Here is a 27,042-nt window from a genome sequence, read left to right as displayed (position 1 = left end):
AGCTTTTTGTTTTAATCCTGAAACTCTGCAATTCGGAATCTGCAATGCAGCCAGCCTGTTTCACTCACCATCTCTCTCGCCTGAGCCTGCAGCCAGCGCTCCTCCCCACGACCATCTCTTCTGTTTCTGCTCTAGCTGCTGACTTCGCTCCATGGACCTCCGCATCATAGCCTCTAATCGTTCCTAAGCGATTATTGCAAAAAAAAGAAAAAGATGAAAACAGGTCTGACTGTCTCATATGACCCTTGTTACAGAAAAAGATTGAGTTTTATTCTGACTGTACATACATGCAGTGATCAAGATGTTCCTATTGCTAGCATTGTAAAAAGGAATAAGCAAAGGAGGCATCGCCACATCCACTCACCTCTGAATATACGTATCCTTTGTCTGCAGTCACTACTGAGGTCACTACAGAGGCTGAAGTTAGCAACACAAGTTACATCACCTCCGAGCATCTGCTGCTGCTGCTGGCAAGACTGCTGCTGTGGCTCTGTCTGGGCTTAATTTGTTTAGGAATAATGCATGAGAAGCATTAACTCTGTCATCTCAGCAGAGCTACGTTTTTCTCCTTCAGTGGTGAAGCTTAGTTGCTGCAGTGAATACTCCCAACCACACAGAAATTTATATATGCTATCACCATCAAAGAAAAACAAATCCTGCTGTGCAACTGAAAAAAATGTTTACTATTGCTGACTATTTTCGTTATTTTTTTCTGCTTTCTAAAAGCCTATCAAGCTTGATGGGTGGGGGATAGAAAGCTCCACCCCTTCTCCCCCATCATTTTGTCTCGCCACTTCCCCCATCGTCTTCTCCTAAAGCTTGATACTAATGCAGAATCTCCCTCCCCCTTTTCCCCAGACCTCTTTCCCAAGTAATATTTCTTGGTCATACACGACATGACAACCCTGAGGGATGATACAAAACTCTCACAACTGACTTTTATATACCATGGGTAGTACTTTTATTTCAGGGCTTGCACATCCCTTTTCAGCTAGTGTGTATTGTATTGTATTTATTTATTAATTAAATTTATTAATCGCCCATCTGGATGGTCACCCAGCCACTCTGTAGTATTTGGACCAGGGAAACATAGATTCAAATTCCTGCTCAGCTACGAATAACCCGATTTGTAAGTTATTTAACCAGATTCCTCCCTCCTTTGCAGCAGGTTGGAGAGGGCAGTGGGGTATTTAACCCACAAATTACTGAAATCTAGTGGGAGGGAGTGTGCTGCGTTCGGCACACTCGTTGCTTCCGCTTTCAACTAACCTACAATTGTACTGTTTGTAGGTTGTTATTGTGATGTCTGAACCCGGACATTCTGGGTTATTTAGGGATTGGTACAAGTTTCCATAGTTGAAGCAAATGGCTAGGGAATAGCTGGAGCTCTCTCAAAGGTTTTGAATGGGAAGGCTATTAGAGCTTAGAAGGTGACACCTCCACCAACAACAGCAAAAATAAACAAAAAGAAGTAATTTTGAAACAAAAGTGGAGGGCAAGTTTGCTGAAGGATGAATGCATCTTTGAGTGCTGTATTGGGCAGGGGTATTGATAGGTTCTTAAAAGATCCAGGAAACAGGCCCATAAGACAAATTTGCATGTGCTTTTGTGCATATATATAGTCGAAGCGGCCAGGGTGTGTGTGTGTGTGTGTGTGTGTGTGAGTGCACACCTCTAAAACGTGTGTGTGTATACACATACATACATAAGAAGTGTGCACTGACTGACTGCCCCACCCCCTTCAACTCAGACCCTGATTTAGTGGTTTGGAAAACATCTTGCTTCTGCTTGGGCCAATTTGGAGTCAGTCCACTTCAGCTCAGTGCCAAACCCAAGTCAAGGAAAACTGAGTTTTTATGCTTCCTGTTGACTATCATGGGAAATAACCCCCCTACACACACTATAACTCTTTTCTCTTGGTCAGAACTGGATGACAGTTGCAGGCATAGTTGTCCTTTATGATGGGATTACAGCTGCCCATTGTCAGAAAAATAGGAGCAGGGTTTTTTGTGCTATGTGCCTTTATATTTTGATTTTCTTTCAAAGGGAACTGCTAATAACTTTTCTATTACTTGGAAGAATGGATGAAAATTTCAGGATCCATTGCCCATCAGAGGAGGTCATGTCTGCTAAACTGCAGAGTGACAACCCCAGCAGTTTTTGTGCAAGGGTAGCCTTGACATTTAGAGGTCTCCAAAAGAAGACATAATTATCTCCCTATGTTCCTCGTGGACCATTGTTCTGAAAATTTCAGACAGCCTAGAGGTGTCCATAAGTAAAAAAAAACAGAAATGTTTCAGAAGAATAGGTGCAGCAGTTCATGTGGAAGGCGAGTTTTTCAGTCTGGGGGAGGGAGTGATTTAGTTTTCTTTCCCTTCATCCCCCATAGTTTTGGGGTAAATGAAATGCACAGGTCATTAGAGTTGTCCCGCAGACAAGAAACCTGCAAAGTTTCAGAAGGATAGGAGCTGGGGCTAGGGAATTATGATGCTTGAAATCTAGTTTAAGGCTGTTTCATAATTAAGTGTGCTGGCACTGGAAGAATGGCCATCTCATGGTTCCACCTTTGCCTCCCCCGAAGCATAGTGATGGGAGACAATGGTGAAAATGTGTCCTAGGATTAGAAGATGGGCCTGTAAGTCATTGAACCATACACCTTCCCTCCTCCAGCAGCTCTTAGTGAAAATAAAGCAAAATATGTTATAAAGTCACACACACACACACACACACACACACACACATATGTATATATGGGCTGTGCATTGATAGATAGATAGATAGATAGATAGATAGATATAGATAGATATAGATAGATATAGATAGATATAGATATAGATATATAGTGTGTGTGTGTGTGTGTGTGTGTGTGTGTATAAAATTATTGCATGCATACATGCAGATTTAAAATTACTAGAATTTATTTACATTTCACCGATGTTAGCAGCAGGGGAACATGGGCGGGGGGGTGCTTTTGCACTCCTGTTTGTGGATTTCTCATGGGCAGCTGGTTGGCCACTGTGTGAACAGGATGAGGGACTAGATGGACCCTGGTCTGATGCAGCACAGCTCTTACAGAGCGTCTCTGAGCATATGCAGAATGCTTTTCTTTCACCACTGACCACTTACATTCTCCCCCTACCTATTCTATTCCCTTCTATACAACCATCCCTCCTCATTCTACCATCCTCCAGCAACTCTTCATAAAAACAGATGTCTCTTCTACCTCCTCCTTGTTATGCACATGCTCTCATTGTATCTTCTTCCCCACAACTTCATTTGTGCCAAGACTTCACCAGGATTCAGCCAAGGAGTCTGTTTTCAAAACTAGGGCTGCGTTATGGAGAAATTCTGAGCATTTACTATGTGCCTTTCCCTTACCACTGAAGCTCTATAGAGTTCATGCAAAATGAAAAAAAAAAAAAACCATAAATGACAAAACATGCATAGGACTGGGCTCAAAGGGCAGTCACTTCATTAGACTGGAATTGGGCGTGCAGTGTATTAAGCCTGCAGTAAGTATTATGCTCACAACTCAGGACTTATTTCTGAGTAAACATGCAGAAGATCAGGCTGCAAACCTCACTGCAAAAGTAACTTGTGCTGGAATCCTATGCACATTTTCTTGGGGGTAAGCCTCATTAAATATAATAAGACTTACTTCTAAATAGGCATACATAGGACTGTAAGAATGAGCAGTATTTATCTCCCCTCCGCTTCCAGCACGTCCCCCCCCCCCCGCCCCATGAATCTTTCTGTTCATAGGAGCATAGGAAGCTGCCTTATACTGAGTCAGAACATTGGTACATCTAGTCCAGTATTGTCGATACTGACTGGCAGCATCTCTCCAGAGTTTCAGGCAGGATTCTTTCCTAGCCCTACCTGGAGATGCTAGGGATTGAACCTGGGACCTTCTGCATGCCAAGCGTGTGCTCTTCCACTGAGCTAGAGCCCTTTCTATTGCTGGCTAATGACAACTCAAACAAAAGAAACCCAGAGTCGTTCCTCTGCAATATTGTGAACCCACTTCTCTTGAAGACTTGGATGATGAGAAGGAGAAAAACCAACCCTCTTGTCTGTTTGTATAAAGTCAAATACAGTTCAGAACTGCTCTTGCCCACCAAAGAGAATTCTCTTTTAGAATTCCCCAAGATATGCTCTGAGTGGAATAAAGATGTAGGAAGACCAGGATAGGGGAGAGAAAAAGACAAAAAGAATGGTGATTGGAAATGGAAGAGGGAGAGAGAGAATTCCCCAAGCCAAGTGTCTCCTTTTGGAGAGACAGCATTTCCAAGGAATTTAGGAGGCTGTGGAGGGTTTGTAAGGATTGCACAAATTAACTATATGAGGTGAGGTAGCTGAGGGCTTTTTCTTGATTTTTAAAAACTGTAAAACCTATTTAAAAGCCCTAGCACTTCCTTGATCATGATGTCACATAGTCCTAACCCTTCTTTTGGAATAATCTTGAGGCCTGTAGCTATTTAGAAGAACTTGAAGAGAAGTGGGATGGGGAGCCGCTTGTGGAGGCTGACTGAATCTTTTGCTGTGCTGAAGCTACTACATTTCTGCAGAAGCCAAAGGTTCCAGTTTGGGGCAGTAAACCCAGATGCTGTGTGAAATACCAGTATTACACATGGACCTCTTCCTGCCATTCCCTCTCCCTCTTCAAGAAGTCATTGCAAGCAAGCTCCCAACAGCAGGCATGTAAGAGCAGGAAGTAGAGGGAGAGAAAAAGCAATGAGAGGAAGGAAAGATGGCAGTCTTCCCTCTAGTTTAAAAGGCTGGTGGATTCTGGCCATTTGCGTCCCTGGTCTTTTTGTGATTGGCTACATAAATATTTACGTAGCCAATCACGGCCAAGGGCAGGGACACAAATGGCGTTCCCTACGCAGGACACCATTTGCAGCCGCAGCCTGGCAGCGGATGGCTGCAGAATGAAGACGACAGACCCGGACCAGCTGCCGCCAGGTAGGGTCCATCCCGACCGGCCTTCGTGGGGTGGCGGTGGGGAGCAGTCCATTCCGCCACAGACTCCAGGGGGCCGGATTCTAAAGAATCCAGCCTCATTGGAGTCCGTGGCAGATTTCTCCGCCATCCCTACAAACTGCAAACAGATGAAGTGGCAGGGCCAACGGCAAAAACATCTGGCACAGTCCAGATATAAACAATGAAGAGTCTTGTGGCAGCTTAAAGACTAACACATTCATTCTTGGATAAGCTTTCATGGACACTTCATCAGATGTATGAAGTGTTAACTCAAATGGGCAGATCTACATACACATGCTGGGGCTGGTGCGGAGATGTAAACTGTGTCTTCAGAGGGAATTAAAATGCAAAAAAGTACAGACAGAGATGAATATCTTAGCAGTTGTCATTCACAAAACCAAAACATTGCTGGGTAATAACATAGGCATCATTGCAATGGTGAGTTGATTAACATAAGTAATGTGATTAAAAACAAACAAAAAACAAACACCCTCTTTCTCCTTACTCAAACCATAGGATATAGAATCTCTTGATGAATTGTACTTCAGCAATTGCTTGTTGGTACATGTCTTTGAAATTCCTTTTTTCATGAATGGCTACCTTAAGGTCATTCACAGAGTGTCCAAATTTTAACATTGCCGCCCCCCAGCAGTCCAAATAAAGTTTCCTTCCTCTTTCAGAGGAGGTGGGAGACAGCAGTGGGTTGGGTGGTGGCACCAGAAAAGGTGGACCCAATAAAGATTGAGGCCCCTCCAGAGAGGACAGTCCTTTAGGAACTGCCATCTGGCACTCAAGGTTTCCGCTTTGGCACTGATGGATCCTGGTCAGCCTGAGCCCAGAATAGACCAACAGAACACAGAGGAAGTTCAAGAAGGCACAGCTATTTGGGGAGACAAACCAGGACTGCCCCTTCCGGACTTTGTGAGCAAAGTGGCATTTGTTCTTAGTTCATTGTACCAGTGACTTTCTTTAAGTTTATTCCCAGAGTCCTGTTGCGGAAAGGCTCTGGAGGAGGTGTAGTTAACTTGGTAGTCCTTTAGTTAAAATTGAAATAAACAAAGGCATTGTTGAAGCCTGCCAAGTAACTTCAGGCTCCCTTCTCCCACCCCCTTTGTAGTAAGAGCAGAGGCTTGGGGAGTCTAGGGGCATCTCGACACCAGCCTAAAATCCTGCATTTAAAATGGGGCTGTCTGCTTCCATTTTAAATGCAGGATCACAACTGACTTCCTTTACACATGCTTCCCCCCCACCCCCCCAGTAGCTGAGTCTTCCATTATCTTTCATTGAATTTGATAGCTCATTATGTGCGATCTATTTAAAAATGGAAGGGTATTTAGCGCAGGAGATGACTGGGATGACCACTGCATCATGCAAAGAGCCTGCAAACTTCTGTGAAGGACCAATCTCAATCGCAGGATAACAGCCCGGTGTGAAGGAGCCCTAGCACACAGAGGGGCTGTTCACAGATAACAACAACCCACTGGTTTAAAAACTGACGGGTTGTCGTTACGTGCAAACCAGGTCAGAGAGTTAACATGGGCCAGGTGTCTCTCTGGAGAGCTGATGTGGGGTAGCAGAACTGCTGCCTAGTAGGACTACAAGCTTCTTTCCCCTACCAATGTTTCACTTATATATCTGAAAATAAAGCAAATATTACAAAAATACTCTGTCTTCAGGTGCCCTCTCTCCCCTTCAAAGGGAACCAAAATTGGGTAGTGCTGCCCTTAGAACATCCAACCAATCTGATATGTGGGGAGTGCACAACAATATATTTAAGGAAGTCACACTCATGTAATTCCCCCTCCCCGCCAAAAAACTGGTGCCCTAGCCTGTGTAGTTATCATAGTACTGCATGTGCTGCCTACCTCTTCTTCCCGGAGTTTCTGTCTTCTCTTTTCTTCAACAGCTGCTCTCTTTTGCTCCTCCCTGTGTCTCTGCTCCTCCAGCTTCCTCCATCGTTCTTCTATTTGCTTTTCATATTGAAGTTTTGCTCTCCTTTCTTTTTCCAAGATTTGCTGCTCTCTGGCAGCTTAAATTAAAAGCAAAACAAAAATGTTACTTTGATATCATATACATGTTGATAGTGATCTCAAATACCCTTGAGTGCCAGTTGGGTAGCCAAAATGGCACCATCCACAAACAAGGAGATATCAGAAAGCTCAGGGAAATCCCATGGTGTGCAGAAGTACCCCTCAAAAAAAATCTATAGAGAAAAAAAAACTAAGGGGGGCACACTGCATGATGGGGCAGGATGGTTGGTAGAAGAAATCATGAAAATAGCCCAATGAAAACTAAGTGGCTCAGTGGCCATGGAATGCTGAGCGTCTATGTGGGGAGAGAGTGGCAGAAAACAGGGGTGGGGGAGAATGGATTAGAGTGTCCTGAACAGGCACATTCCACACTGCAACGTTTTGTTGCAGATCCCATCTATACAAATCTACTTTTATGTTAGAGTTAAATATAACAGCTGTCATAAATATAGAAAAAGAGATGACACAGAATACCAATAAAAAGGTCTTGGGCTATCAGAGTGTGTGTGTGTGTGTGTGTGTTTGTATGTGTAAGGGCAAGCGTACATTTTCACTCATGTACGGACAATACCCATTACCCTACCCCACAAGATGACTAACAACTTAAGCAATCAAATGATGCCGTCTTTCTAATTTATTAACTGGAAAATTCAATAAAAAGTGAGAACACTGTATATAACATCAGTGTGTGAGTAAGCCTTTCTTTGGATGCATAAGCTGTTAGGTGGAGACACCCACTCAACATGCAGCACTCAGCTCAAACTGGCAGACAGGGTGGAACAAGATGCAAACATCCCTTCTGCTCCTGAATTTCTGTTCTTTGATTCACTTTATTATGGTGACCTGATTGCTACTACAGCCATTGGTGTGAGTCCAGTTGCTCTGGAAATATTGGAGCTGCTACTTACCCACCCATGACAGGCGGGAAGGTCAAGATGGAACTAGGCTGTGGTTGGGGAATTTGGCTGCAAGAGTGCTTATGAAGCAGTTGGTCCTCCAAAGAACCTTCCTAGGCTACTATCCTAAGTGGTCTGGCCTGAACTAGCACAGCTGAAGGGAAATTTGAGAGGGGAGGCAAAAGAGACTGCATTATGGTGATGTTGCCTAGCAGTCCCCATTTTATTTCCCCCAAAAATAAATGCCTCTGGTTCTAGACTAGGGGTGTTGAACCTCTTTCAGCCCATGGGTAAAATTTCATTTCAGAGAAGCTTTGGGGGACAGCATTCCAGTAATGGGTGGTGCAAAAGGGGCAAGGCCAAAATACTAAAAATGCCTGTATAATGTAGCTTAAAGCTCTTACAACCAGTAAGTTAAGCCTTAGTTAAGCCTTAAGACAGACATCTCAACCTTTTAGAATGGGGGAAAAACCATGCAAAAACTGGGAAATAATCAAATGACTGGTGGTCAAAGAAAAGGGGTTGGGGCCAGGGGAAGGGTTTATGGCCTTCTGGGTAAACCCAGAGGACCAGATTGGGACCCCAGGAAGGCCTAATTTGGCCCTTGGGCTTGAGGTTCTACACCACTGCTCTAGACAAAGTAAACAAGTAAAAGCTTTCTTCCTTGTTTGATGAAGAATAGACTAGGAAGTGGCTCCTTCTCTAGGAAATTGGGCTTAACACCTGACACCTAGCTCCTCATGTGTGCCTATCTCGAAGGGTAACCTTCTACATCCAATGAGAAAATGTCGACTTACCAAGGTATTTTTCTCTTTCTTCTCTTCTTTCTCTGGCTAGTCTTTGCCTTTCATCAGTTTTCAGAAATCCATCCACAGCTAAAACCAAAGAAGGGGAGAGGGGGAAATGAACTGTAACAAAGCCATAACAAGTGCCTAAAACTAGTTTTATGGCTCGTTTTTTATTTTGTTTGGACAGGGCTTCCAGCTGACATAACTGTATTGCAAATTTCAGCAAAACAAGGCTTTCTTAATCGGTAGTTACAGAAAACAATAAACACAAAATTCCATATGCAAAACCCAGACACCCTCACGAAATCACAAACAGCTAGCACTACATGTTTTGGCTAATTTCACTTCCTGTTTCCTTTAAAATTTGTTTTAAGACAGCATCCTATAAAGCCTGTTACAGTAATCTAACCCAGAAGATGCTAGTATTGTAGACAGGTCATCATTGCAAACTACAGCCTGCAGCTGGGCAACCAGTCCAAAGTTGGAAAAGAGCATTCCTGGCAATAGATGTCTCTTGATTGCCAAGTAATAGAGTGTGGATCAAGATTACTCCCAAGATGTCAATCTTACCCCTCAGGGTGGGCTGAGACGGGTTATTTGCCTCTGCCTGTGTCAATCACCAGTCATTTTTGTTTGGTCTGCATCATGTTTTTACCTTCATCTATCCCATTACTATAGAGCCAACAAGATGTACACATGCTTATTAAACATGTGCTCTCTTGTTTAGCTATAAAGTGGGGCTAGAAGGGTTAACTTTTTAGACTAAAAGGAGCATATGGGAGAGGGGAGTGTGTCCCACTGCTTTAAGACATTTTCTCCCTGCCAGCTCCTTGTTGGATTACAGCTCCCATAATCTCTGCCCATGAATCATGATGACTTGGGCTGATGGAAGGTGGAGCCCAACAGCATCACCCATTTTAGGTGAAAGTTAATATACTGGTGTGCCTATACCCAACTGACATCAATAGAGACAAACAGTCCAATCCTAAACATGTTTACCTGGTAGTCAGTCCTGTGGGACATACTTCCTTGCTTAAGGTTGCACTCTTACATGAAATCTATGTTCTAGTTCAGTAGTAGACCCAAGGCCCACCTTTAGTCCAAACATGCATTTGGGGACCCACTTGATTTTTTTTACCCTATATTTTTATTTCTATGGCGGTAGTGCTGCTGTTGTGACTCATCTTAGGTCAGAGAGCAAACCAGCACAGCACAGGTCTCCAACGCAGCACCCATGGACACCAATGTGCCCCTCCAGTAGCACCCTCGAAAGTCTCCACTCCCTACCCCCTTCAAACATTTATTTTAATTTGAAAATTGGAAAATGTTAGGGCACCAGGTTTTCCTTCCTGTTCTTGAACCTGCTGCTGATCAGCTATTTGGTGAGCTGGAAGTGAAGGAAAGCGCTGTTTCCTAGCCCCACCAAATTTTGTTCTGCCCACACAGACATTTTCCCTTTGCTCTCTCAGCCTCTAGCTTCACTATTTCTTTCTCTCCCCAACCCCTCTCCTCACACTCTGTCCATTCTACCCCTTTGCCTTATTTCCCCCTCCATCCCAGCCTCTAACCTTGCTATTTCTCTCCCCACCACCTCTTTACCTCCCTGGTTCTCCCCTCCTAGCCTCAAGCTTTGCTCTTTCTCTTGCTCTTTTCCCCTTCCTGCCAGTCCCTAGCCATGCTCTTTCTTTCCTTCTCACCCTTTTATCTCACTATTTCTTCCTCCTCCCAGCCTCTAGTCTTGCTCTTTTTTCTGTCCCTTCCCAGCCCCTTCTCCCATTCTTCACACATGCAGGCACACAACACAGCACCTGCCCAGGTGTGGGCTCTGATGGCAGAGGAGGAAGTAGGAAGGCCAGGTGAGGAATGGAGTGGCTGAGCCTGGGGTCAAGGTATGGAAATCTTTCTCTTTCCTTTTGGGGATGGGGAAAGGTGTGTGTGTGTGTGTGTGTGTGTGTAGGATGAGCACAGCAATCCTATGTAGATCTACTCAGAAGTAATTCCCACTGAGTTCCATGTAACCATGCATAGGATTGCAGGCTTAAATGGGTATTTTGTTGAGCTTCTGTGGGGTCAAATATGTGGATTGGCTTTAGCATTCAGACCCTTCCTCTGCTTGTATTCAGTTTCTTAGGTGAATTGTCTTTGGACAAGCCAGGCTCCCTCAGAAGCCATTATCTGATTTGCCACATCCTCAGTGGGAGCCATTTTGTGATGGTGCCCCCAGCAGTTTCTCTAATTTCCAAATGCGCCTACAGGTCCAAAAAGGACTCATGGCATAGGGGCCATACACAAAGTGGACCATAGAGCTGTGACTTGGAAAGAGAAGCTGAATTAGCTTCTATGGGTATAAGCAGGACTAAAGCAAACAGCCATCTTAGCTGGAGCATAGGATTTGTCTGCAAGCTTCCCTTCCAGGCTTTACTTCAAGCACTATGAATGCTCAAAGCAACTTACTCCAAAAGACTTCTTAGGACTAAACAAATTGTCAAGATGTATTTCAGAGTTATGCAGGAATAAGCACCCCAGTGAGCAAGAAGAAGTGCAGTATAAGCACCACACCAGGGGGAAAAAAACCCAGGAATCTCAGCATGACTCTTTCTCACTTCACCCCTGATTATTAGTTTCCCCTTACTTATACCACAGTTATCCAACCTTCAGTGCTAATGATGACAAAGCAACCATTGCCATCTCACAGAAAACTGAGAAATTTTGTGGCGGTGCCCACAGCAGTTTTTCAAATTCCCAAATGTGCCCATGGGACCCAACCTACCTGTTGAAGGCTAGTTCTCTAGCTCAGCAGACAGTGAATGCTAGCCCTTTTTCCATTGCATTATAATAACACATGGCTTCACTGAGAAGGATCTATACCTCTAAAACCACCCCAAAAAACCCCATCCCCCATCCTGGAAAACAGCCCCCAACCATCCCCCATCCCGCAACATCCTACACGATTACACACAACTACAAAAAATTCAAATCAGGAGGAAAAACACCTTTCTTGAAGAATGAGCTTGTAAGCTAAACTTGATAACTCAACTCTCTGGACCCATAATTAGAAAGGTTCACCAGCAATTAGATGGACACAGAACTGTCAAGCTTGAAAATATAAACCCCACCACAATTAAGAAATCAAAATAAGTATTTAAGGGGAATCCAGAGTATTGATATAACTGCAAAAATAATATATGAACATATATTGAAACAAGTTTCCAATAGTTTGTACCTCCAGTAGTGATATTTTTCAGAATAATCACTGCCCTAATTAAAAGTGGTTAAGCAGATGCTCTATGAACATTCCTGTAGCACAACTGATTCCAGAATAGAACTATCCCACACCACCCCCACCTCTACCACTATAACAAAAAAAAAGGGGGGGGAGAGATGATAGTGCATTATAAAAGAAGACAAAGGTGCATTTTTTTCTGCTACCACTTAGGATTGGTAACAAAATAGCCACATTCACATGGCACTTATCATGAATGAGGTACTGTGCTCGTTCACACTGCCCAATCGCTCTCACTCAAGCAGAAGAGGTTAAACAAACCACACACCCTCCATCCATGATGTGTTTATTAGGATGTGTGAACAAGACACTCTGGGGCTGTTTGTACAACATGACAGCCCACCATGGGTTGCCGGTGAGGCTGTGGTGTGTGGGGGCACATGCAGGCACCATTTTGAATATGCACCCCCCATTTGGGGGTTGCTATGTTTTGTGAACCCAGTGAGCATGAATTATGTGAGGGTTAAATAACTCTCGCATAATCCATGACATGTTTTAGGGTTATTCATGGGATGTTAAGCCTTCACATAACCCTTGCTTCCATGCTCGCCAGGTTAGCATGACATGACAACCCATGAGTGGTGGTTGGATGTGCAACCTGTACCTGTGGGCACTGCGGCTCATTGTGGGTTAAGTAACCCACAATGAGCTGCAGCATGTAGCCGGAACCTTGTCTCTGGCTTGTTTTTTTTAGTGTGGGGGGAAATGGAGTATTATTTGTGAAAGCAAAAGAAAACACATTTTCCTACTTGGGTAATTGCATTATTCTGCTATAGTACAGTGCTACCTAGAGGTTATGTAACAGAAAAGCAGGAAAGGAAAAACTCTTTGTGTAGAGCTCGGATCTCAATTCTACACGAAACTGAAAGTATATACAACAGATTAACAACCTCTTGTAGAAAAGCTCTAGTTCTATTCTGGCATTTGCCCGAACACATGAGGATTAAAGTGGGGAGGGGGCACATACACAAGCTTGACTCCCAGCATCGTCATGTGTGTAGACTTCGCTACAGATCTTCGTGCATCAAACGTTAAGGTCTGAAGAGGGTTCTATGTGTTCAAAATCCCATCCCCCCGTGATCAGGAACCCCAATAAGGCAGGGTTCCGAACGGCACATGCTTGCATGTCTGACTCACTCTCCACTTTAAGCTCTTGCATGTTCAATAGGCTACCCAAATTTGTAGTAAGTCCTAACACGCATATGGCCAACACATAGCCAGCATGCAGCACTAACTCATCCCAAATTCCTTGCCCCTGATGGGGATGAAGGCACAAAGAGAAAGCCATCTGTGCACACTTTCCTCCCCCTGTAGATCACGCTCCTCCCAAACCATCAAACAACTGTTTGGTGGACTGGGAAGAGCATAATCTCTCCCTGATGGGGTGGAGAGGGGTTTGCCTTTCTCCATGCCAGCAGCGAGAGCCTCTGAAAGCCAGGATCCTGCTGGCTCTCACCTGCACAGTCGCCACTTTCAAAGGAACCTCAGTGCACAGAGAGGGGAGATTTAAACCTCCCAATTTTCATACGCTAAGATCGGGGCGGGGGGGAGTGCGTGTGTGTGTATGTGTGTATGTGTGTGTGTTCGTGTTCCCCTTTCAGCATTTGGATGTGTCTGTTATGGTGCACGTGGGGAGAGAGAGGGAAAGCTGTGTGTGTTTGTGTGTGTGTCCAGAGCCCCCGACTCATCCCTCATCACTGCCTGTGGCCCTTGGAGGCAAAAAGGTTGACCACTGCTGCAGCTGCACATGGAGGGTTTGGGGCTCTGAAACATACTTGTTTCAAAACATACTTGGCACCACTGGCATCCCTTTCATTAATACAGGTATGAAAGAAAGAGGAAGGTAAATCTGATTCATGTTACTCCAGTGTTTGTGGAGAAAAGGACAAGCTAAGAACAGTTGAAACTAACAAGCAAGCACACTGTATGCGGCTCTCCAGTAAAACAAAAATGGTCAGACTGGCATTGCTACATTTAGATATGCCTTTTGGTAAGAGTTCCACAAACTATTAAAAAACGCTTTAAAAAGAAGTAGAAGAATAATGTAACCTGTTGCTCCTTTTTGCTTTCAACGTATCATAACCTGCCATTAAAAAAAAATGCCGTAGAAAACGAAGGTGGGCAGGGCTGCATGGACTACATGCCCATTTTGTGTGTGTATGAGCAATAACATCTCAGCGTCAGAGATAAGTGCCAGCTGCTGAAGTTTGCATGCCATCTTCTCCCTAATACAACTTAGGGAGCAATCCTATCAAGATCGAGGGTTGCCTCCAACCCCAGGGGCGACCGCCTATCCAGTGCAGGGTGGGAAGAGTAGTAAGGAGAGGATCTCCTCCTCACTCCCCCAGGCCTGCTTTCGCGGCTAGACACTGGAGCATGGGAAGCGGCAGCCGGACGACACATAGGATATGTCGTACCAGATTTCCAACTTCCCGGCCCCACCCCGCCCCTGGGAATGCCCTGTTTTCGCCGGGGGTGGGGTCGGTTCTCCGGGAAGGGGTGGGGGTCGGTTCTCCAGGAACCAACCTCGGAGCGCGGGCTCCAAGGTTGGTTCCCGGGAACCGACCTATCCTATGGCCGTCTAGCCGCTGACCAGTGGCTACAGGATTGTGCCCTTAACCTATTAAAATGAATATTCTAAAGTCTCAGTCTGGTTAGTGATAGAATATTGCCCTTTAGGCTACAACAAATTTTAAGTGGACATAAAATCAACCTGGTACATAGAGGATGCAAGCCTTCTCTTTCTGCTCAGAAGAAAATTATATTTTCAAACTCCACATGCACTGGAGTAAAAGACAGACAAGTGGTAACAATTTAGGAATGTTCCCCCCATCCCAAAGGGGAAACATCCATTTTTAGGTATGAAACATGCCTGAAGTTACCTCACTGTCATCCTTGTGATTATTTTAAGATGTTTTTAATTTAAAAAAATAACTGGGAAGCTGGCATGGTGCAAAGCAAAGGACTGCCCTCCAGGGCCATTTGTAGTTGGACTCAAAGGAGTGTTGTTTTGTTTTGGAGTTCACACTCACCTCTGCCTTGTACTTAGGTTCTTGAGCAAGTTGCTCTTTTCTTAGGCTACTGGTCTGCCTTCTGTGAAATGAGCATTTTGTGACCAGCCATGCCTACTATGGCAGCCATTTTATGAATGGGCAAGCCTCCCTGGCAACCATTTTGTGAGAGTGCCCACAACACTTTCTCAAAATTTCAAAGGTGCCCACCAACCCAAAAAAGTTAGGGACCCCCTGCTCTAGATATAGAAATAGCTGCAAGTGTGTTTTCAGAGCTTCAAAAATATCCTGTGTTCAATCCAAGATTATTTGAATGAATATGCAACCTACAAGCCAAACGTGGACAATTTTTTTTAATGCTATTGTGTCAGTTAAAGTGAATCTAATTTCTGGATTGTTTTGCTTCCACATAGCAATGCCCATGGCCAACTCCTGCAAGCTCCGGCCAAGTTGGGCTGCACCTTCCCATGTAGCAAATGTCCCCATCAGGGTTTGAGTGATGTGGGAAGTAGTATAGGGGAATCCCCAGTTTACCTCCAATCTCTGATTGGAGATAAGAAAGGGAATCCCCTTTGCACTGCTCACCCTCAGGGGTGCAAGGCCTGTGGAGAATGCTCAACCCTCCATGGGATGGGTTGGCCCTCAGAATGGTCCAGTGGTTGCCCTCTCCTGGGCTAAAGGCATGTAGTACCACTTCCAGTGAAGTGAAAATATGGCATCACACAAAGCAAATAAGCTATACTTCCAAAAGCTAGTTGAATTCATAGTGTAACACTGGACCCAGTACAGTGAAGAAATGGGGTTACATTTATAATGAAACGTAGTCTCAAACAATATCCTTCTCCACAGTGTGTAAACAGCTGAAGTAACAAATCCCTGTCGTCCACAATTTTATTTTATTTTATTTATTATTACATTTATATCCCACCTTTATTTATTTATTTATTTATTTATTTCATTTCTATACCGCCCAATAGCCGAAGCTCTCTGGGCGGTTCACAAAAATTAAAACCAAACAACACACAATAAAACAATTTAAAATATATAGAACCTTTTTTTCCTCCAAGGAACTCAAGGCAGTGTACATAATCCTCCTCCTCTCCATTTTATCCTCACAACAGCAACCCTGTGAGGTGGGTTGGGCTGAGAGTCTGTGACTGGCCCAAAGTCACCCAGTGAGCTTCCGTGGCCGAGTGGGGACTAGAACCCGGATCTCCCAGCACCCAGTCCAGCACTCTCGCCACTACACCACGCTGGCTCTCTTTAATTTAACAAATAAGGTATTTGAGGTAAACTCGGTTTCTCTCAAATGTTAAGGATATATTAAAATTCAAAGACTGGCAAGTGTTTAAAAAACAAGGGAACTTTGGGAAGTGCTTTTCATTTTATTTCTCCTAATATGGTCTTATATGCCTTGCGATGTAACTAGGTCATTGTGTCAGTGCTGGTCCTACTCTGTGTAGGACTAGCACTGGATACTACCCTGTATATTAAAATACACACTTAATTTTCATGGGTAAACTTCTCCATTATTAAACTTCCCCACAATTCTTTTGTGCCCAATCACTTACAAGTTTTATATCTGGACACAAATATTCCTAGACAGAGAGTTCTGTAAGATGAGTAAAACTTCCAATTTTAATATTACTCTGAAACTTGGGACATTCTAATTTACTATAATTTCTTTTATATTATGTTGCATTTAAGTTTCTTGTAACTCAAAGTGGAAATTACATCTAAAGTATCGTTCATATAAACTTATCTTTGACTACAAATTGTTGATCTTTAATCCTTGGATAACTGATTCTAAGAAATGTTAACAGAGTCTTGTTAGGGATGTGTAAATCAGCAAAAATCAAGCTTGTCAAAGTCATCCAGATCCCACCTTGAAGCTTGTTGCATCTCGTGCCCGTATGAGATTGCAAGCTTTTCTTTGCATAAAATTTGCACATATTTCCACACATATTTCTCCAAATGTACACATCAGTTGTGCACATCTTTGAAATGTGCACATTCTTCTCCAATTAAAGCGTGTTTGTGTGCATTTTTCAAAAGCATTTTCATGCACATTTTGCAAATGTATGCATGCTGTTGAACATACTTATTCAATTTATCACAAATTGTTGTGAACTGCCCAGAGAGCTTTGGCTATTGAACAGGATAGAAACGTAATAAATCTATTTGGGGGGTCCACGAATCACACTGAAGACTCAGAGATGTCTGAGAGATGTCTGTAGACTTCGACTACATATTGTGTTCAAGTCTGTGTTCAGTCCAGAAAGTGCCAACTGGGTAAATCCTGATTTAAAAAAAAAACTGGAACTAATTTCTCATACATCCCTACAATCCTGCATTGAGCAGGGGGTTGGACTTGATGGCCTTGTAGGCCCCTTCCAACCCTACTATTCTATGATTCTATGATCCCTACAGACAGTTATTGCATTTAGTGATGTCATGGTGACCCCATGTGGACATAGGAGGTACTTGCAACTGATCATTTTGTTTGGAGCTGGACCAGAAATTCAAGCAATGCAATGGTGGTTTATTAATCCCTCTGATTTTAACAGGGAAAGATTATAGCTAGGATCATTCCTTATGAACCAAATTGTTCATAAGAGTGTAATCTAAAAGTCTTAAGACAACTGGTGTACAAAACCACTCAATGAAAAAGGTATTTGTGTTTAAACATCAATATGGCAACTTCTTTTTTTAAAAAATAGCCTCACAACCGACTTTGGCTACTGTCATACCCCACCCCCGGAGTCCTCCTCAGAGGAGGAACTTGGTTTACCTGAGCTCAAAGACTCTACTTCTTCGAGAATGATCCAGCAGCAGCATCTCCGAAGGGTGTCAGTACATGCAGCTGAAGAGGAGGCCTCCCTCCACCACCTCCTCCTTCCCCAGATGGTTTGGATTCCAAGCCAGAAGTGGAGCGTCCACCCAGCCTTCCTAAAAGATGATGTATGAAATGCAGAGAGCAGGTCCAGCCCCTTAGGAGAAGTGTCAGGCTCCAATCCAGGAACCCAGCACTGTGAAGGCCTTCTTTATACAGCCAGCTTCACCAGAAAGCTTGCAAATGAGTTGCAGCTGGGAGTTGGGGGTTTCCAGGCTACAGCCTGTATAAGAGGTAGCAAGGCCAGTCAAGCCGTCATTGACAACAATGTCATTATCTGTTGTCGGTATCCGTATGTGCTTCATGTAATCTGAACTCCTGATCTGAACTGGATATCATGAATGGCTTTGGACCGCTGCTGTGTCTCCATTGCTTGGATTTTGTGAACTGCCTAATGAGCTTCTTCTTGGTGGTGCACCTTATCACTGTTCATTACTACCAGTAATCTTGAAGTGTCTCTGCTGGCAGTACTCCCAGTTAGAGGAAGTGGTGTGTTTTGAAAACACATGCTGATAGAGGACTCTATTTTTGAAACAGAACAGCTACAGTCATATCGAATTATACATAGATCTAAAGAATTACATATCCAATTTAAACTTGTGCTCTTTTCACAATTTTGAATGAATTCTACAATCTTGTGTCTCTCAATAAATGGTCAACATAAAAAAGGCAGGGAGAAAATACAAAGCGGCAATTTGAGAGATTTTGATATATGCTAGACCATGTCCTTGTGAACATTTTGAAATAAGTTTTTTCCTGATAGTAACTTGTGGTTTCAGGTTTATTTTGACCAGCTTGTCGACTTGTACACAGGAATGTAGCCCATCTTTAGAGGGACATTCTATAGCGGATAAATATGGTCAACATGTTCATTATAATGATCAACCCACTCCTCTCTGGTGAGTTATTCTTGATTCCTTCCCTCTCACATTGTGCTTCAGGGACACTCAGACAAAACTTGTGCTGCAGAATCAAGTGTCAATACTAGACAGTTTACCCCCCAAAGGGCTGACTTTTAATTCCTCTAGACTTGTGGCATTGAACATATTGTACACAAGTGGTTCCCCTCCCCCTCAGCCCTTTTTATTATTGGATCATTGTTTTAGTTCTAGGCCAGAAGTATAATATGTCTATTCTTTATGAAAAGGAAATAGGGTAAAATCCTCACTCAGCCATGAAGCTCAGTGAATGACCTTGAGCCAGTCATTCTCTCTCAAACTAACATTGTGATTAGGCATTACGGGGGATTTCCTCTCCTCAGCACTGCCACCATCTACAGGGAAACGGATCCTTCTCTGGGCAATCCCACCTATGATGTTTCTTATTTATAGCAAATGCTTATATTTCAGGGTCAAACTCTCTGCCACTATAACTCATGGTTCCACAAGCTGACCCTTTTTCGCTGCCACCAATTCTGTTAGAATAGTTTAAAACCACATAGTAGCTGGCATACTCTCCAACGCAAGAGACAAGATGAATTATTAAACAAGTTAATTTATTAAAGGGGTATTTTGTACATAAGAGATTACTAATATTTACTTTAGGTTTTCAAGAGACTGCTTAGTGACAATTATTAAGCACTGAAGAGACACTGACTGGGTTCGGACGAACATCGGTGGAAACGAAGCCATTGTGGCTTCTCCCCCACCGCTATGCGTGCGTCCATTGTTTACGTAATTACCCACACTGAAGCATGGGTTGGTATGTCATGAGAACCTGGTGCATGGCAGAACTACCTAAAGCACTACCAAATGGTATAACCAAGAAAGTAATTATATGCTGCAACCTCTACTCATTTCAATAGTCCTTGCAAAAACGGTTAAGCTGCATGTGGCTTATGAATACAGATATAACCCATTGCTAGATTTTCAATGCCATACTAAATTAAGAACCAGTTAAATTACTCTGGGACACTAGACTTTCAAATGTTGTGTTTAATACAGAGCTATGTCAGTGTGTTCTAGACTGTCAGAATATATATCAAAATCTTGCAGCCACTGAATAAATAGAATGAAATGTAGCAGACTACTTCCAAATGCCTGCAGACCAAGGGTGGGGCATGGTATATATAAACTGCACAACCCTGAAAATACTAAATAAATGAGTTGATACATCTTTCTTTGCATGTTTAATCAACACTATGCTTTAAATTCCTTACACAAGGACCACCCATTTAAAAATTCTATGCAACACAGACAAGCAGACATACTCCACTAATCAATGTCCATTAAATTAGTCCATTAAATTATCTATAACTATAGGCTGGGGTTTGTCCCTCTCCCTACCAATGTATGTACTACCACAAGAGCACTTGACTAAGCTAGGATGGAAAACATGGTCCAAAGTTCCATGGCCCAAACTCTCTCTTAAGCAGCACTTGCTGCAGGTATGAGGGGGCCTGTTCAATGTGCCTTCTGGTGGGCCCCTGCTGACAGCCCCCTTCAGACTTGCCAGGCAGTGGCAGCAGCACTCAAAGGGAGCCTGGGGACTGCCATTTTAATTTCCCACAATGCCCCAGGGCATCCACCATAGTGCCACTCTGGGGCACTGGAGAAAGTTAAACGAAGGCGCTCAGACTTAGCTGCCTGATGTGAAAGGACCCAGAGCAGGTGTTAGTGCTGGTGGGCCTTCTGGGGGCCCTGACAGCTACCCAAGGATGCCAAGTGTTCATGCCAGGTCTGCTCTAAGAACAGGAAGCTAGTGAAAATACAAGCATAGAAATCCCAGGAATCAGATCACCATAGTGCTTTAGCATTTGATGCTGGCATCTAGGAGTCATATTTTTCTGGCTCTAAAGTTATTATGCTATCACAGTTTCAATGCTTTTGGTATTTTTTTTAGCGTCTGCAGCATTTCACTTTTTTAAATTATGCAGTCTTATTGCCTAGCAACACAGCTGAGGTACTCAGTTTTAGGCCACCGTACCACAAACAGCACTTTTCCTCAAAGGATTGTTGCATCCACACACACAGTGCAACTTTTGTGTTTAGAAGTGCATTATTCCATTATGACAATGCAAAGGCACCCATGTAATTAGCACAGTTGCAAACTGCATTTTTAGTACTTCTTACAGATACTGTATCAATTCCCAAAGGGTTATATTAGCTGACACATCAATACATTTAGTATCTTCTATCCCCCTTAAAATTCTGCTTCCAGTCTACCTATAGATGAAGAGGCAGTATACAAAAAGCGTATTTCATTCACGGTGGCAAGTTCAAATGCTTTAAATGCTTACTACATTAAACTCTATGCATAATATGGATGTGAAGTACAGGAGTAGGCAATGTGCTGCCCAAGAAACAACACCTTGTTTTCTAGCAAAATCACAGGAGGAAGGAGTCTTGCCTCCACCACCACACAACCAAATCTGGATGGCTCAGCAGCAGGGACAAGGAGCAGTCCCAGGGGGGTCCAGGGGGCAATGTGGAGGTTGCCCACCTCTGACCCTTGGAAGTTGCCCATCACTGACCTAAACCATAGTTTAAGCGCTCATCTCCATCAATCGTAAGTGTAATCTTAAAGTCCTATTTTTGTAACGGAGAGACAGTGCTTTAATTAAATGAAATTGCAATTCATTTTATAGTTCTCACATGAAATGCTTCTTAGCCTGCCATTGGCCAAATTCCAAAATCTCTTGCATAAGTTATTGAGAAGAAGGAAAAAAAACCCTGTTCCTTATATTTTTTTAATCAGCTGATAGGACTTTAAAAATCGAATAGTTTGGGAACTATGGCAGAAGCACAATGGTAGTAATATTATTCATATCTCTCTCGGCAAACCATGCCCCCCCCACACAGCTTTTTTCACCGCACTTGCCGGCTGAAAATGCCTGCTCTCTCCTTGCTTTGCATGAAGGAAGGACACGAAACGTAAGATTTTTAGTCCATCTGTGCCTTGAAATACAGGGCTTAAGACCACAAAACCCACATTTTTAAGCTATACTCTAGACTAATGAGCTACAAATCACTATAAGCACTCAGGCCCCAAACCTCTCTCTTTAGGCAAATAAAGGAGTAGAGATGAGCAAGAACTGCCCTGTGATTAACAGGAAGTCCTCTGAATTAGTCAGGTGAGGCATCTACACTAGGCATTTAGTCTTTTGCCCTTGCCTAGTCAACAGAGCACAACCTTCCAACTGCTGCACTCCAGATTCTAAGGACCAAACTTGACAGGATGTTTGTCACACAGTCTCCCCTTTGCACAGTAGTAGTTTTTTTTTTTAAACCTAAATGTTAAAATGTGTGCATGCATGTGTGGGAAGGGAGGGAAGTGGACAGAGATTGTGGCACTGGGGAAGGGGGCTTTAAGCCTTTGTTCCTGCCACAGTCATGATTGCAGTCACCTCCCTGAGCCTGCTATTCACAATAGGAGGAAAGTTTTTCTCCCGTTGCAAATAGTGTGTGTGTGTATATGTGTGTGTATTCAATAGCAGGATGAGGGTGGAGGCAAAGTCTTAAAGCTCTTCCCCATGGTCCTGATCTGGTTCATGACACCCCCAGCTATTTTTTAAAAACTATGAAAGCACAACTACATGACAGATGCTAGGCCTAGTTCCTCTCTCAGTCCTAGTGCAGCTCATCCCAACAGCAGGGATCCCTGGTTGGCCTGGCCTTGATAGGAAGTACCTTGGACGCAGGAGTCAGCAGGTGCAGGTTTCACATTTTCTCAATTTTTCAACACAACTCTGCATGCTAGAGACTTAAAAAAAGGGGGGGGGAATGAAACTGAGGTGAAAGTGCTGCTCCAGTAAAGACTGTGGATATTCCACCCAGAATATCCATGGGACACACAGGGGCTGTTCACACAACACACTAATCTATACTCAGTGCTTGCATGTGGGTTTTTTGAGCCATGGGTTATTTGATGAACTGTGGGTTTGCATATTGTCTGAATGCAGCATGTTTTCTACAGGGTAGGTTATCATGTTGTCTGAATGGAAAGGTGACTTGTTAACTATGCAGTGTGGCTTTCTAACCACCCTAAACAACCCTACAACAAACCATGGGTTCTCAAGGTGGCTTGTTCAAGAAAATAAGCCACACTTCATCATTAACAAGCCAACCTGGCTTGTGTTCAGACAACACGATGACCCATGGTTTGACAAACCAGCCACACTCAACCACTGAGTGTGGGTTAGCGTGTTGTGTGAACATCCCCGCAGTAGTTTAAGGTTGGTGGCAGTAAACACTACACATGCACCCAAGATTTGTGGTGCTTCTACTACCACCACCACCACCACCACAGCCAGAGATCACCTGGGTGGAGGGGCAAAGGTAACATTAATAAAGTAACAGCATGAGAAATAAATCCGGTCTCAGAAAATGAAAATCCAAGAGAAAAAAAATCAAATAAAACATTCAAAACCAGAGGTTAGGTGTACCCATACCACATCGTGCAGGTCTGAAAAAGTTTAATTGTCCACTTTCTTTTCCCAACATTGTAGATTTAATATACACGTGTTCTAAGTGGCCATATCTGGATTATGTGTCTTCAGGACTTGGTTTGATAAGCTCTGAATGCCCAATTCATTGGTTCTCCTTTCTGCTCTTCCCCACAGGCTGCCTTTAAGCTCATTGCCAATACTAGAAGAACGGGATGGGGGAAATTAAAACAAATGTAAGTGAGCTAGTATAAGACAAAGAGAGAAACTGGAATTTTCTTCTGTGAGGATAGTCACAAACCTTACTAGTGCAAGAACTATGCCTCAGAGGAGAAAACATATTAAAAATTTGAAAACTTAGTTGAAAGTACTCACTCCAGTTCTGAAAGTACTCAGAACTGAAGTACTCAGAATCCTCAGATGAGGAAGCCAAGTACTTGGAACAAAGCCTTAGGAAAGGCAGTGTAATTCTATCCATAGAGAAGGTTCAGTGAACACAACTAATTAGGAGGCCTTTTTACAGTTAGTAAGCTAAAGGACAGCATAACACAATCTGCTTAAAATCTAATTCTTATGAAAAAATTAATAGAAGAAATACAATAAAGTTTTTGCATTAGGCATCTGACAGAAGTGCATCTAAAATTTACTTTTCCTCCCTCATGCCAACATTTTCCAACAAAAGTTCACTAAGTACTCCTCTAAGATTACTATTATGGCTTTGCGTATGATATAGAGGAGGACGATAGCAAAGCTTTGGCTAGACCACCTAATTTGCCTCCCCCATGGAGTGGCAAAGGTAGCAATGCTTCTCAGGAAGCCAAACTGCTGGCACCGCAAAGAGAGATAGGGAAAACAAAGCCTAGTAGTGCCATCCCCATATCCATTATGCTAGTCTCTTTACCAACTATGTGAGGTTCCCTAGACTAGCTCATCCAAGGATTCACCACATTTCTTTCCTTCCACGATGCATCTGGATAGTTTGTGCAGTTCAACCCCTAGCCAATGCTCTTCAAGCCTTTCTGAGTCACTGGGAGCATCTCTACACCAGCCTAAAATCCCACATTTAAAATGGGGCTTTCTGCTTCTGTTTTAAATGCAGTATCATGACGGGCTCCCTTTACTTGCACTTCCTTCCCTCCACCTTTCCCTGCTCCTTTTCCCCCTTATTTGAGTCTTCCATATGTTTCACTATACAGCCGCTAGATGGCGGTGTGGTCTATCTCCTCTTATTGTAGGTTTTCCTCTTTTCACAAGAGAACTCAAGTGCTGTAATTTGATAGCTCATTATCTCCAATCTTTAAAAAAATCAAATAAAGATCATCTAGTGCAGATCAAGATGTCATCTAAAGGACCCGCAAACCTCCATGAGTAACCAATCTCAATAGCAAAATAAAAGCTCAATGTGAAGAAGCCCTGGGTTTCCAGATCCAGACTATAAAGTCTTTTCTACTTTTAAGAGTTGCATAGAGGGGAGGATTTCTCCAAGCACGGCTTTTTCTATTGTAGTGCTCTAATGATGGGAGAAGGCACAATGTCAAAACTCTGCATCCAAGTCATAGGGATGGCCTGGGGAAAATGCTGCTAGCTGGGTGAGACTGAGGATGGAGAAGCTGAGGGTAACACTTCTGTTCCCACACAAGTGACCAATTTTTCTGTATTAACAGGAAGCATTAGGAAATATGTGCACGGTCGCGAAGCTGCAGGGAGGAGGTGTTGCTGTGGTCTATAAGAATTCCATCTCCCTCTGCAGGCTCCCTGTCCATGTGACTACTGGTCTGGAGTGTTTGCATCTCATGTTGGGTCAGCGGGACAGATTAGGGATTCTGTTGGTGTGCCGCCCACCCTGCTGCTCAACAGACTCCCTAGGTGAGCTGACGGAGGTGGTGTAGGGTGTGCTACTGAGATCCCACAGACTGCTGTTTCTGGGGAATGTCAATGTTCATGCTGAGAGCACCTTGTCTGGGGCAGCTCAGGATTTCATGGTCTCCCTGACAGCCATGGGACTGTCCCAACATGTCATTGGCACAACACATGTAGTGGGGCATACTCAAGACCTGGTTTTCTCAACTGGACATGGAGATGGTGATCTGAAGGTGGGGAACTTTGTATCAGCCCCTTTGTCATGGTCAGATCATTGCCTGATGAGGTTTAGACTTACAGCAGTCCTTCCCCTTTGCAAGGGTAGGGGGCCTATTAAGATGGTCCACTCCCAGAGGCTAATGGGTCCAGATGGTTTCCAGAGGGCTCGTGTGTGTGTGTGTGTGTGTGTGTGTGTGTGTTCCAGCTGATATGGCTGGTGCTCCCGTCGAAGCCCTGGTTGATCTGTGGAATGCAGAAATGACCTGGGCAGGTGACAAGATAGCTCCTGAGCACCCTCTCCAAAGTACAGTTTGTACGGTTCTGTGATATACCCCGGAGCTGAGAGTGATGAAACAAAATGGGAGACGGCTTGAGTGCAGGTGATGAAAAACTCCTAGTGGATGCAATCGAACTCTGGTGTGTGCCTATGGCCAGGTATACCATCTTTGTTGCTTCTACCAACTACGGTTGGTGGCAAAGCTATGCCCCTATCTGGACAGGGATAACCTGGCTTCAGTCGTCTATGCTCTGGTAATCTCCAAATTAAATTACTGCAACGCATTCTACAAGGGGCTGCCTTTGAAGTCAATTCAGAAGCTGCAGCTTGTGCAAAATGCAGTGGCCAGATGGCTAACTGAGACCAGAAGGTTTGAACATATAAGACCAACTCTGTCCCGCTTGCACTGGGTGCCTATATGCTTCCGAGCTCAAGTCAAGGTGCTGGTTTTAACCTATAAAGCCCTACATATCTTGGGACCGCAATACCTGACAGCATGCCTCTCCCGAAACGAACCTACCTGTACACTATGTTCAGCATCTAAGGTCCTCCTCCAAGTACCTCCTCCAAGGGAAGCTCGGAAGGCAGCAACGAGAGAGAGGGTCTTCTTAGTGGTTGCCCCCCATCTGAGGAACAAGCTCCCTGATGAAGTCCACCTGGGGCCAACATTATTACCTTTTAGGTGCCAGGTTAAGACTTATCTCTTTTCCCAGGTATTTGGCAGCACATGGTGAGTTTTAATTGGTCCTGGATGTGTCTTTAGTTATGGCGGATAGTTCAATGTTGTTGTTGTTTTGTTATATGTTGTTTGTGTATATTGTCTCTGTGCTTTTTTGTAAATGGCTTTTAAACTTTTTATATTGTATTTAATTTTTTGACTTCTGTAAACTGCCCAGAGAGCTGCGGCTATGGGGTGGTATAGAAATGCAATAAAATAAATAAATAAATAAGTAAGTAAGTAAATAAGCAAGCAACCAAGCAACCACACACACGACGATCTCCCCTCGCTTCCCTTGCAAACTTAATCCTTACTAGCGCAGCAGGTATGAACACGGTTGGAAAATTATTAGTGTTGTGCTTTGGTGCCTCCGTTTAATGAAGTGGCAGTGAAAGATCATTACCTCTACTTCCTCTACCAACTGAGTAACTGGTGGTGCTTAGTGCTCTGTGAAAAGGTGAAGGAAGTTAGAAGGGGTGGTCCATCTATTTGGTATTCAGCACTTAAAGAGGTCAACAGAAATTTCATAGTCCTCCTGCTTAGTGATGGAAGGAAAAGCTGCCAGTTTGGCTGAGATAAAAACCTCCCACCAACTCTAGGAACAGAAGGGAACATAGGAAGCCATCCTTCCTATGAGTTAGACCGTTGGTCCATCTACCCCAGTACTGTTGACAATGACTGGGAGCGGCTTTCCAGGGTTT

The 27,042-nt window shown here is 43.6% G+C and overlaps 1 protein-coding gene across 4 annotated transcripts in view; it reads right to left on the bottom strand.

Annotated features, from left to right (window-relative positions):
* Positions 1–27,042, bottom strand: part of MAP7D2 (MAP7 domain containing 2) — a 101,505-nt gene that overhangs the window by 36,064 nt on the left and 38,399 nt on the right. For 2 of the 4 annotated variants that reach the window (XM_084844043.1, XM_084844044.1), the window contains exons 2-4: positions 8,707–8,784; positions 6,849–7,012; positions 69–183 (exon numbers count right to left, since the gene is read on the bottom strand). In XM_084844043.1, the coding sequence (XP_084700169.1) occupies positions 69–183; positions 6,849–7,012; positions 8,707–8,784 (357 nt within the window). Of the gene's footprint in view, positions 1–68; positions 184–6,848; positions 7,013–8,706; positions 8,785–17,782; positions 18,301–27,042 lie in introns of those variants that run through there. The other 2 variants (XM_084844046.1, XM_084844045.1) reach the window with 2 other exon arrangements.

The sequence above is a fragment of the Heloderma suspectum genome, chromosome 3, assembly GCF_057233095.1.
Source record: "Heloderma suspectum isolate Gila_16-S chromosome 3, 16-S_ref, whole genome shotgun sequence".
In the NCBI taxonomy this organism is placed as follows: Eukaryota; Metazoa; Chordata; class Lepidosauria; order Squamata; family Helodermatidae; genus Heloderma; species Heloderma suspectum.
Note: the sequence above shows the minus strand (reverse complement) of the source record. Positions and strands in the feature narration are given on the sequence as shown.